This window comes from Geotrypetes seraphini, chromosome 3 (assembly GCF_902459505.1).
Source record: "Geotrypetes seraphini chromosome 3, aGeoSer1.1, whole genome shotgun sequence".
Lineage (NCBI taxonomy): Eukaryota > Metazoa > Chordata > Amphibia > Gymnophiona > Dermophiidae > Geotrypetes > Geotrypetes seraphini.
In genome coordinates, this window is record NC_047086.1 from 386,753,213 (window position 1) to 386,766,432 (window position 13,220).

The 13,220-nt window shown below is 45.2% G+C and overlaps 1 protein-coding gene across 1 annotated transcript in view; it reads left to right on the forward strand.

The window, feature by feature from the left end:
* Positions 1-201: 201 nt before the first annotated feature.
* LRPPRC (leucine rich pentatricopeptide repeat containing) overlaps positions 202-13,220 on the forward strand; it is a 318,251-nt gene continuing 305,232 nt past the window's right edge. Inside the window, exons 1-3 of the mRNA XM_033937468.1 lie at positions 202-455; positions 5,472-5,674; positions 8,496-8,618. Coding sequence (XP_033793359.1) covers positions 313-455; positions 5,472-5,674; positions 8,496-8,618 — 469 coding nt within the window. The 5' untranslated portion in view covers positions 202-312. The remainder of the gene's footprint in view (positions 456-5,471; positions 5,675-8,495; positions 8,619-13,220) is intronic.

Genomic DNA, 13,220 nt, shown 5'->3' on the forward strand with positions numbered 1-13,220 from the left:
TAGTTGCTTGGCCAATATCGTGGTGAATGTTCCACTTTCCGAACTGTTTGGGGAGGGCAGTGAAATATTGCTGGAAAAAAATAAGTAAATGAAATGAGCTGTAACCGACTGAAACCGTACTGGGCCCCGATTATATTCTAATTAACAATTAGTCTAAACCCATTTACTGTTCTCTATCCTCCTAGAAGGCGCGTTGACGTAGGCAAGAGCTCTAAGCTCCCCCTTTCGTGTGGTGGCTGCCGAGCGAGCCCTGTGGTGTCACGTGCTGCTACCCTGTCCTTCTCTCTCTAGCCCCTGGCCGGCGTGGTGACTATGGCTGTTCTCTTGAGGTCCGCGCGGCTACTCGGGGTCTCTGCCTCCTGCCCTGTGGCTGGTGCCACCGGGTGCGAAGTTCGGTTCGGCTTAGGCAGATCAACTTGGCGGCCCACTGCTACCGCCAGAGCGTTGCTGTGCAGGTGAGTGAGCGCGCAGCCGGCTTTTGGAGAGCCCGCGTGTGCTGTGACGTAGGTAGGCGAGCGTCGCGCAGGGTTTGGAATGGGTGCCCCTCGCGCGCGCTCCCTCTCGTGATTGCCGGGTCTTAGAACCGTTTTTCCGCGCGTGCTTCGCGTTTGTTTCTGACGTCATCTAAACGGCTTCTGGCGTCAGTGGTTGTTCCTGTCCTTGGTTTCTGTTTAGGGAGCTGCTTGTTATTGACGTCACTGCAGCTCGTGTCTCTTTTTGACAACTCTGATATAGATAAGTAAACTTTGATGGTAGATGAATACAGATTCCATCGTTTGTAGGTGAGGAATGACCTACTTGGTAGAGCTGCTGCCTCAGCACCCTTGCAATACACTACCTCTGTTCTCATTCCCTCACTACAAACACAAGCAAAAAATAAAAAAATAAAAATCCAACTAAACTGCAGTAAAAAAAAAAAAAAAAAAAAAGTCAAGCAACAAACAAAAAAGGGGGATACTGCAGCAATCATGTTCAAGATGCCAAGTTCTTAATAAGAAGCAAAACTTTAATTGCAGTCATTAAAATATAAAACAGTTTGCATCCTGGTATGGTCCAGTTGTGTGGAAAACCGTCCGGGACCTGACACGGTCCGTGTTTCGAAAATGCTCCTTCCTCAAGAGTCCTAAAGTGGAGTAAAGCTTGCGCTTGAGAGAACCATAAGGATTAACAACTGGAAATAACATGGTTGAATAAACCAAACAAGACTGCGGTATAGAGTCAAAAGCAAAAGTGTCCGGTCCCGGTTTTCCACACAATTGGACCATACCAGGACACAAACTGCTTTATGTTTTAATGATTGCAATTAAAGTTTTGCTTCTTATTAAGAACTTGGCATCTTGACCATTACTGCTGCGGTATCTCCCTTTTTTGTTTGTTGTTAGATGAATACAGATTCCATGGTTTGTAGATGAGGAATCACTTAGTTGGTAAAGCTGCTGCCTCAGCACCCTTGCAATACACTATGTCTGTTCTCATTCCCTTGTTAGCCCGTACCCTTACTACTTATTCTTCCCTTGTTTGTCCCTTCATGAGCACCATATATTGAACCACCCTATGTTGGGTTACCATATGGCTCCAGAAAAAGAAGTGTGGATTGAGACATCTGAGTTTTACTTCCATTGCTTTCAATGGAAGTAAAACCCGAATATCTCAATCTGTCCTTTTTCTGGAGCCATAGGATTGCCCTAATCCTATGTCCTATGTGTCTGTCATAACTTAGATTGTGTTTAATGTAGTTTCAAGTTTCAAGTTTGACCTTTATTTGATGGATCGCTTATAATAACATCTAAGCGATGTACAGTGTTAAAAACCCTCAGAATGTGGTAATACATTTAGTTTATAATAGTCACTCAAAAGACAGACAAAATTAGACAAACAGGAGGGGGTGGGAAGAAAGGGGAAAAGTTACAATGTTGTTTTTTGTTAGAAATTGACATCAAAGGGAAAACACATCGGGTAATAATAGGTTAGGATAAGATAGGAAGAATATTGGAACTTAAAAGATGTACAGCGCTATGTGCATCTGTTAGCACTATAGAAATAATAAATGTAGTAGTAGGTTATGGGATTGAATCCCAGTGCTGGGCAAGTTGCTTAATCCTTCATGGTCTAGGTACAAAATAAGTCCTATATGTGTATACCTGGCAGAATTCTGCAGAATTTGGCATCTGCAGCCTGAATTGCTGCTAGCAACATTTTCAGGCAGCCTGTGTGGGCTCTGGAGGCTTTCCTCTACCTTGGTTCCACCCTTAATGATGTCACTTCTGCTTTCTTCACAGGTGGGACCATGGTAGAGGGAAGCTGGCAGCAGGTTGCTTATTGGAATTGGCATTACTGTGGTACACAGGGGGAGCCTTAGACCAGTAATTCCATTTGGAGAAAATGCCATATGAGATTGCGTGTAAGAGATCCTGGCTTGGGGGTGGGGCTAGGAAAAATATGAAATGCTGGTTTGAGGGGGGAAGGAGAGAGAGAGAGAGATGCTGGAGAGGATAGGAAACGCTGGCTCAGGGAGGACTCAGATGAGATGTTGGTTCAGGGAGGACAGGGGTGAGAGAAACATGATGGCAGGTAAAAGGACAAATGGCCCATCCAGTCTACCTATCTGCAATATCAAGTACCTTGTATCCCCGAAAATAAGACAGTGCCTTTAATTTTAGGCCCCAAAACCACACTAGGTCTTATTTTCAGGGTATATACATGATCATATCTCCCTTCCTCTCCTTCACCCCAATTCTTTCTCTATCCATTTTCTCCCCCACATGTGCAACATCTTTCCTTCCCTCCCTCGTGCAGCAGGACCCTTGCCAAGCTTCTATCCTCCCCTCCCTCCCTCCCATCCCTTGTGCAGTAGGACCCTTACCCAGCTTCTATCCTTCCCTCCCTCCCATCCCTTGTGAAGCAGGACCCTTGCCCAGTTTCCCTTCCCTCCCATTCTTTGTGCAGCAGAACCTTTGAGCGAGCACACCCCTTGCACCTGAACCCCCATCCTTCCCTCCCTCCCATCCGAATCCCGCTCACCGCAAGTGAGCCCTACATACTGGGCCGGCAACACTCTAAACAGGCTGCTTTAGCCTTGTCCACTTGTGAATCCACTCTGTCATCAGTAATGCAGCAGAGTGAGTTCATGGGCAGACAAGGCCGAAGAAGCATGTTTAGAGTGCTGCCGGCCTGACACTGCTTAGGGAAGTATGTACTAGGGCTCGCTTGTGGTTGGCAGGGTTCAGTTGGGAGGGAGGGACGGATAGTGGTTCAATTGCACGGTGGGTGCTCAGGGGGGGGGGTGGTGCTTGCTCAAGGGTTCTGCTGCACAAGGGATGGGAGGGAGAGAAGGGGAACTGCTGGTGAATCCCAGGACAAGGGCTTATTTTGGGGGTAGGACTTATATTAAGACCTACCCTGAAAATCCTGCTAGGGCTTATTTTCGGGGTAGGTCTTATTCTCCTCCTCTCCCTAAGAGATCCCATATGCCTGTCCCACACTTTCTTGAATTCAGGCACAGTCTTTGTCTCTGCCACTTCTACTGGGAGACTATTCCACACATCTACCACCCTTTTTGTAAAAATTATTCCTGAGCTTATCACCTCTTAACTGCAAGCTCAGTCCTCATCTGCACAAGCCTTTGTGCAGTGTTGGAGATCCCAGTTCAAAGGGACTACTCTGCCTGCTTGTAGAGGAGCAGATGTTTTAGTCTGTAGCTCAAAAGATTTCTGCACATTCGAGTGTCAAGCTGTACAAGGGATTTTCACCATATATTACTTAATGTGTATAAGATCTTCAGATTGCTGCTAGTGGGGCATAACACCCCATGGCTGCAATTCTTATTAGTCACGTTACACCTGCTATTTTATCTTTTACTTATGGTTATCCTTTAATTTTTCATTTTATAAGATCTCTAAGATTATTACCGTATATACTCGAATATAGGATGAGGTTTTTGGGCCAAAAAAATGGCCCACAAATGGGGGTCTCGTCCTGTATTCAGGTCATCAACCCGACCCCCTCCCGGACGATACGGTAGACCGGGACAGGAGGGATGCCTCCTGTCTCCCGTCCGTCTTACTTTTTTTTTTAGCCCTCCCCCCCTCCCCGCCTCCGGGCGCCCCCTTAACTGCCACTTTTAATTCCTGGTGGTCCAGCAGTGTACGGGGCAGGAGCGATCGTTTCGCGCCCTCCTCCGTGCTGAGCCTCAATGTCCCGTTCCTTTTTGGTGGCCAGCGGCACACCCGACAGGGCTGAGCTCTTCCTGCTTCCTGCTCGGCCCCGTGCTGCTCTCTAAATGGCTGACGCCTTTGCCCAGCTTCCATCCTTCCTCCCCATCCCCCTGTGCAGCAGAACCCTTTGCCCAGCTTCCATCCCTCCCTCCCTCCCATCACCCTGTGCAGCAGAACCCTTGCCCAGCTTCCATCCTTCCCTCGTGCAGCAGAACCCTTGAGCACCCACCGCGCAACCAAACCTCTGAACCCCCACTGACCCTCTATCCTTCCCTCCTAACTGATCCCCACCAACCGTGAACCATAAATACCTTGCTGCAGAGGAGCATCGGGCCAGCAGCACTCACAGACTTCTCGCTGGGTCCGTCTGCCTACGACTAGGGCTTATTTTCGGGGATAGGGCTTATATTAAGACCTACCACGAAAATCATGCTAGGGCTTATTTTTGGGGTAGGTCTTATTTTCGGGGAAACACGGTAGCAGCGTCTAACTTACGTAAGTGCCTTAACTTTGGTGCCTCTTATAAAATTATTCCCTGAAAGGCAGGAGCAGAAGCTGTGATGGGAGTTCAGAAGCTGTTTGCTGCTTTTCTATCTAGCCTACCTTAGCGGATGAAATAAGAGGCTTTTTGTTCATATACTTTATATCAGTCCCCTGCAAACCTTTTGAAGCCGCAGCTGGAGGGCATCCTGAGCCTGCTATTATTACATTGGTGGGGTGGGGTGCTGGAGGAGGAGAGGCGCCGATGGCTCTCCTTGCTGGCGTCTCGCGGCACACCCGGAATCTCGCTGTGGCACACAGTTTGCGATACACTGCTTTGTATAGTTGTTAGCTCTTAACAATATATGTTTTTCTATTGTCAGTTGGTTGTCTGTGATTACTAAAACCACAAGTATTTTTCTTTCAGTTTATTTAAAAGGAGCTGCAGTTGGAATCAAACTCACAACCTCAGAGTGCTGAGGCAGCTGCTCTAACCATTAGGCCTCTCCTCATTCCAGTCACTTTATACTCTATGGCCTCGGCATCAGTCTTGTACTGGATCTCCTTTCTTTAGAGAGAAACCGACTAGCAAATAGACATTTTTATGTCTAATTTCATGAATTTTGTGTTTCACGGTTGTTAGTATGGTTTGCTTTGAGTACCTGCCAGTTTAGTTTGTGCATGAATATTTTTTGGAGTTAGTGACTCTGGTGGACTTGATAGTTTTGCAGCTTTTGTGTTTGAAATGTCATGGCGGTTTGTATAATTTTTTAACAGGTCGACTCTTAACCAAGTATGGCTTCATACAGTGGTACATCCGCAGGAGGGCAGCACCCAGGAGATAGCAAACACTCCCATTTGGACCAAGCAGGCACAGCATTTTGATTGGGCTTTGAATAAACTAGACAGCTCTGTCCGGAGAACTGGTCGCATTACCAGAACCCTGCTGCAAAAAGTCTTTCATGACATCTGTAGGACAGGTAAAAGTTTTTGTGTGTGTTTTTTTCATTAATTACATTTTATGATAGTATGATTTCTTTTCAGGCTTCTTTAATTACCCCCCCAATTAATGCCAATTTAGAGCCTCTTTTTTTTTCAAGCCCGATAGCATGGGCTCCCGAGGTAAATGCCTTGAAGCCCATAGGGATTTAAAGGGCTTCAGGGCTATTGCCATGCGGCACTCGCTAGATCGGCTTCGTAAGAGGCCCTTAATTGCTATTTGTCTTTGAGAAGGTTGCTGTGCTTTTTTTAAACTTATTTGTGGTTTGGTGCTGTTATTTTTCCATAGGAAAATATTGTGTTTATTCTGATGTCTGGGTTTTGACCTTATTGCCAACTTATTTTCAGAGCTGGTCTGCTAGAGCATTAAATGGGGACATCTCTGCCCTTTATAGAAGCTTCTTTTACTGACCTTACTCCTAATGGTTGCTGTGTGTGAAATACTCCAATGCCTATTGAATTCCTCTGGGTGTCAGAGCGATTGCTGCACCCTGCCAAGATAATCACCTTTGTGAAAGGGGGCCTTAATTTGTCAATATGGAGTACACTAGTATGGAAACTGTTATCATTTTGAGAGATGCCTGTTTTAACCTGTGTACAATCATGCAGGATGATGTGGTTAGAAGAAATTATGGACTATGGCCTGATTCACTAAAGATAGCGACTCAATCGCTGTTGGCTGATTTTCAAACAGCGATTGATTCACTATCAAGTTTGCATGCAAATGATTTGCTTTCAAACTCACCGACTCAATCGCTCAGTGGTCACCGCAGTAATGGGGACATTTGCAACTGATTTACCGCAGGAAAGGGGACAAGACCTTTCACCGCCCAGCGGGAATGGGGACAAGACCTTTCACCACCCCGTGGAAGCGGTGAAAAGTCTTGCTCCTGTGGTAAAAAAAAAATTGTGCCCATGTCAGACTCGGCATCTCCTCACCAGCTCCTCTTGGGCCTATTTTATCTTCAGGAGCCAGCCATACCACAATGAAGACAGAAGGAACCCAAAACCAAAGCATGAGACCAATGTGATTTAAAGAATAAAATTACCAGAATATTTCAGATTTGAAATATATATCCTGCTAGAGCTGGTATTAAACATAACTGGGGACTGAAAAGCCCAGGCTGTGCTTCTTTAGCTTCCAGCTAGCTTAGGGCTCACTCTCTCTGACCAGGGGGCAATTGCCCTAGTTGCACTCCCCTAGCATTATTCCTGCCATGTGTGACTTTTCTATGTAGCATTCTGTAGTAATTTGGTTTGTTCAGTTTTCACAATAGTGGAGGGGTTATTTGTGAAAGGGAGGGGAGACAGGGGTTTTGTTGATCCTTGCTCTGTATTATTTGTGATTATAAAATGACATTTGTACAGATAGTCTCTTTTTATACTTTAATAAAATAAGTTCAGTATAAAATCATAACTATTCGAGGCTTGTGCGGGTGGGATCTGACAGTTTGTAGGGTGAGCTTGTCCTCGTCCCTGCCCCATCCCCTCAAGCTCAGTCCCCGTCCTGCAAGCTTGGTCCCTGTCTCCACCCTACAAAAGGTTGATCCATCGTCATTCAGGGCTTTGAATAGCGTGCAGTAGAATTTGTAGCATATGCGTGTTTGTACAGGGAGCCAGTGTGAGTCTTGGAAGGCAATGTGTTGAGGATTACTATGGCAAACTTTAATCTCTGAACTCTATTTTATGCTTATTGGTATTAGACTCCTAGTATGTATCGAATTAGGACACAACCTTGTATTGTAAAAAAAAATTTCAATGAGTATATCCTACTAAGCGATCCCTTCTTTTCCGAGAGGCACAACGCCTGCGGGCAGATGTGCTTTTCATACAAGAAACCCATATTTGACCCAGGCATGATAACCTTTTATTAATTTGTGCTACCCACAAATTTTTTTGACTTCTTACAGAGGAGGATCTAAGACCAAGGGGGTGGGGATACTATTTTTGCGTGATCATTCCTGGCGCTTCCTGCCTGGTCCTGTGCTGCTTAGTGATTGACTTTTCAGGGCTCAAGACTCTTGTGTGTTCTCACTCCCTTCTCTTCTTCACAGAAGGACTTTCTGTATTCATTCTTCTTTGGCTACAGTGCAACTGGTCCTTACTTCCAAAAGCACTTGGCCCACCAGGGATGTGTGGAAGAATATCGATTAAGTAATCTACCCCTGTGCTGGGGAGCTCCTGTTTCCTATAGGAAGAAGGGATGAGCACCTGACAGAGACATTAATTATTATCTGAATGACATAATGTTCAATTATGTATATTTGCGTATGTAGGAGAATGCTGTATATAAAGTAAAATCTAGTGCTTTGTTTTAGTAGTTTTAAGAGATTAAAACAACAAATATTAAGTTTTCTCATACTTGGGGAAAAAAACCCCCAAACAATTGTGTTTTGCATTTCTAGAAGTAGGCTAACTATATTTTTAAATTGCTATAGCATGATACCTTTTTGAAAATCTGCCCTACAAAAATTTGTTTGGCTTCAGCCTTCAAAAACTGTGGCAATTTGTTCCTTGATGTGATTGTATTTACAATTTCTTGTTCATGTAAAATTTCAGTTTAAATAAAAAGGTTACTCAGTGCTTCATGAAGGAAATTGAATTAATTTTTTAATAATCTATTTCTTTATATGACTACCTATGTAACCCCGCTTTAATGTTTTTTTATCGATGGCCACAGCAGTAAAAGTTCTAACGTTCATAGTAATTATATGAGCATTGGATAAAAAATGCTAACTTGGTTCATGAAAGAGGGGGGTACTTTTGCTGTGCTTATATTTTGCTTTTAATTTTGTGTTGCAGGCTATCCCAGCGGTAACCAGGCGTTGCTTCTTCTGCGCAGTTGTGGCTCTCTGCTACCTGAGCTCCCTCTCTCAGCCCGGTCAGAGCTTGCTCACAAGATATGGGATAAGCTACAAGAGTTGGGTATGACATTTCTTAATTAGAAAGGGTTCAAGGAAGAGTGACCAAAATGATAAAGGGAATGGAGCTTTTCTTGTATGAGGAAAGACTAAAGAGGTTGGAGCTCTTCAGCTTGGAAAAGAGAAGACTTGGGGGTGGGGGTGGGTGGGAGATATGATTGAGGTCTACAAAATTCCTACTGCTGTAGCATGGGTAAAAGTGAATCGATTTTTTCACTCTTTCAAAAAGTACAAAGTTACATAGAAATACCTTTAAAACCAGTAGAAGGAAGTATTTTTTCAGTCAACAAATAGTTAAGCTCTGGAACTCATTGTCGAAGGATGTGGTAACAGCAGTTAGCATGACAGGATTTAAGAGAGGTTTGGCCAGGTTCCTGGAGAAAAAATCCATAGTCTGCTTTTGAGATAGACATGGGGGATGCCACTGCTTGCCCTGCAATTGGTAGGGTGGAATGTTGCTACTATTTGATTTTCTGTCAGATACTTGTGACCTTGATTGACCACTGTTGGAAATGGGATACTTAAGGTGACCATATGTCCCGTTTTGAATGGGACCGTCCCTTTTTCTGATCCCCTGTCTTTGTTGTCCCCACGCACACTTTGGGATGCTGAAATGTCCTGTTTTCAATGATGGCGTCCCGAAGCTGTGTGTGGGGACAACAGGACAGGCGATCGCGGGAGAATGGGCTCTCTCCCTGCTTACCTGCCCGCCGCCTGAACAAAAGCGGAAGCACAGGCACAGAGCTTAGGAAAAAGCACGGCCTGTGGAAGAGTGTGAGGCACCAGAGAAATCCGGCAGGGCTAGGCGATGAGGGAAACTCATGTAACTCGTCTGGAGTTGAGCCACGTCGCCTGGACGAATTCATGAACTCCTCAGTGGAGCCCGGATGGAACTCCGGGTGTTGCTCAGCAATGGAGAGGGCCACGGTTTTCCCCCAAAGTGTTCCGAGGCTGCACTGCTGAACTTCTCTCCTTGCCCGTCAGATTGGGAGCCAAGAAAGGTGAAAAGTGGCGGCAAAAGCTGTCGCCGTGGAGAGGAGATTCGGGGACCTGGTGCTAGATAATGAAGGAGACCCCGTGTTTGTAGTAGCTGCACGGACTGGCCAAGGACTGGGTTTTGTGGCAGTGTTTTCAATCCTTAAAAACGCAGAATGAACCATTATCTTCCTGTTGCCCGGCAGCACTTTTTGGCTGCCCTAACCAGCACTAGTGTGGTGGTAAAATCTATATGCTGACATTGTAATAATTTTGTATTTATTCTCCTTTGGGATAGATACTGAATTTAGACTCTCAGTAACCGCTGGTTACCTCTTCTCTCCCACTAGTCACACATGGGGTAGTGGAAATACACATTTGGGAATCTCTCTTAAGTTTGGTTACTGTGGTGGTAGCAGGGAGGCTCCTGGAGCCCTTATGGGGAGCTCTGGAACTGCTGATCTTCTTCTTTAACAGCTGCCTGGCTGGCCTGGAACTTCCTCTCCGACGTCAGAATTGATGTCAGGGAGAAGGCTTCTGGGCCGGCGCCAGGACATACCTTTCCTGCGGTTGTTGCAGCAAGGGCAGGAAGTAGCAGCGGATGGCGGCGGTGGACTGGGTGGGGGGGTGAGCAGAAGAATCGGGTAGGCTTCGGAGAGAGGGAGGCAGACAGACAGGCAGAAGTTCTACCTGCAGTTCAGCTTTCTCATATTCATTGCGGCAGGGAGGGAGGCTGGCTGGCTGGCTGGCTTCGGGGGAGGGGGGTGGAACAAAGACTGGAAGGCAGTGAAGGGGAGGCAGGCAGTTAGGCTGAATTTGGCAAGGGAGAGGCACTAAGGACATGGGAAGGGGCACTAAGGACATAAGAAGGAGCACTGGGGGCACTAAGAACATGAGAAGGAGGCACTGGGGGGCATTAAGGACATAGGAAGGGGCACTAAGGACATAGGAAGGAGGCACTGGGGGCACTAAGGACAAAGGAAGGAGCACTGGGGGCACTAAGGACACAGGAAGGGGCACTAAGGACATAGGAAGGAGCACTGGGGGCACTAAGAACACAGGATGGGGCACTAAGGACAGGTGATATAAATTCTCAAAACTGACACATTTTGATCACTAAATTGAAAATAAAATCATTTTTCCTACCTTTGCTGATTAGCGATTTAATGATTCTCTGGTTGCGTTTCCTTCTGACTGTGTATCCTTTCTTTCTTTCTGCATTAAGGCCCAACAATTGTCCCTTTCTATTCCCTCCCTCCTTCCTTCCTGTGGCCTTAGTGCCCCCAGTGCTCCTTCCTATGTCCTTAGTGCCCCCTGAAGGGGCACTGGAGGGCACTAAGGACATGGGAAGGGGTACTAAAGACATAGGAAGGAGGCACTAAGGACATAGGAAGGAGCACTGGGGGCACTAAGACCACAGGAAGGAAGGAGGGAGGGAATAGAAAGGGACAATTATTGGGCCTTAATGCAGAAAGAAAGAAAGAAATGAAAGAAAGGATACACAGTCAGAAGGAAACGCAACCAGAGACTCATGAAATTGCTAATCAGCAAAGGTAGGAAAAATGATTTTATTTTCAATTTAGTGATCAAAATGTGTCAGTTTTGAGAATTTATATCACCTGTCTATATTTTGCACTATATTTGTCTATTTTTCTATAGTTACTGAGGTGACATTGCATATTTTAAACTCATCTGCCTTGACATCTTTGAAAACCCCCCAAATATAAATGATAATTAACATTTTTTGTGCTTTGTGTTTTTTTAAATTTTATGGTTATCATTATGAACTAATTTGATATTATGTGTACATGAAAAATGGGGGTGGGGCTAAGGCGGGATTGGGGTGGGGCTAGGGTGGGATTGAAGGCGGTACTGATAAATAGATGTCCCGTTTTGATGAAAAAAATAAATGGTCACGTTAAGGATACTGGGCTAGATGGACCATTGGTCTGACCCAATATGGCTATTCTTATATTCTTAGGCCAGTACTGTTTGTGTGAACTCAGCAGCTGTCTTCTTAAAAGATTTTGTAAAATGGCCTTGAAAAACTGAGTTCATCAACCCCACAATATACAAAGATCTATCAAATCATCCATAAATTATATACGCAAAGCATTAGAATTGCAAGATATAAATTCACTATCTTAGGGTAAAGGGAAAATTTCCAGACATCCTAGCTGTCTAATATTAGAACTAACTATGTCACAGTTAAGAGCACAGACAGAAGGAAGTGTAGCTAGAGACTGTGAAAAAATGGTTTAAAAACAAAATCACCAGACATGATTTCATTTTCAATTTAGTGAGTGAATTGTGTCAGTTTTGAGAATTTAAATCCGCATTTGTTTCTGTTGCTCTGGGAGTTGTACTGCATGCAGAGTCTTGCATCTTAGGGTTTATTTGTATATATTAGTACTTTAAGTTTGTGGTCCCATATTTGTATAGGAGTTATCTGTGTTCTGGTAGGAATGAATGTTGAGAAGCATACGGTGTGCTTTGTGTAGTTTAATTTTGTGATTAATCATTATGTGCTGTTAATAAGATTATATTGTGTGTATATATGAAAAATGAATGGAAAAAATGGTATTACAATTAGTACTACTATGGGGTGGAGTCTGGGGCGGAGCTTTGCCCCCCCCCCAAAAAAAAAACAAAAAAGTGTTACTCTGCCTATGCCTAGAATGACTATTTGAATAAAGTTGGGATTAAGTATGGTAATATCTATGAGGTGAAAATAACCAGGTGAATCGCTGGAATGGTGTCTCAGGGTGAGGAAGGATCTATACTTCTACTAAGACTAAGTATCTTAATAAAACATTCGGCCCACGACTTTGCCTGTGTTTTAGATTTTGGCCCCTTATGTGATTGAGTTTGGCACCCCTGCTCTAATTCATGCGAGGTTTGTGCTGGATGCGCCTGAAGAGCTCCCTTGCACCACATGCCGTATAGTACATGAAGGGGGATAGGAACGGTTGGCTTAGCCTTCTTTTGCTGTCTAGGGCCAAGGAATGGTCAGGGAGACTTTTGGTTGGGACTAAATTCCTTCTAGAGCTCTGTAATGATGGTAATCATAAACGCAGGGTCGTGGAGGCTGCATAGCTCAAGAGACACAAGTTGGAGTCATCTAAAAGATACTCGGTGCTTCCTAACATGGCATTTTCTCCAGTATTTGTCAGTCTAATGTGGAGAGCTTTCAGGGTGGCTGAAATCCCAATGGGGCATCTGGCAGCGTACTAGGAGACGCATGAGGGGGCTGGGGCTCCCAGGGCGCATCTGCCTAAATTTCAAAGGCTGGCCAAGATCTGTTGGGCCTTTCAGAGGATAAAGGGTCTGTTGCTATGCCCTTGTCACAGAGTGAACCCTCCCTGTTGAAAGATGTGGGATTGCAGGCAGGTGCTTGAGCACCAGATACAGTGGTGGCCCTCGATCAAGGGGATGATCCCATGGTCTGCCAAATGTTCAGACCCCTGGCTCTGTGTAGATCAGGGGTGTCCAACCCGCAGCCCACGGGATGCATGCGGTCCCGTGAAGAATTTTGTGCGGCTCCACTCGCACTCGAGGACAATGTGGTGTTTTCCTTCTGCCGCCCCCAGCTATTTAACGTCTTTCCGGCTCCCTCCTCCATCTTGCAGCG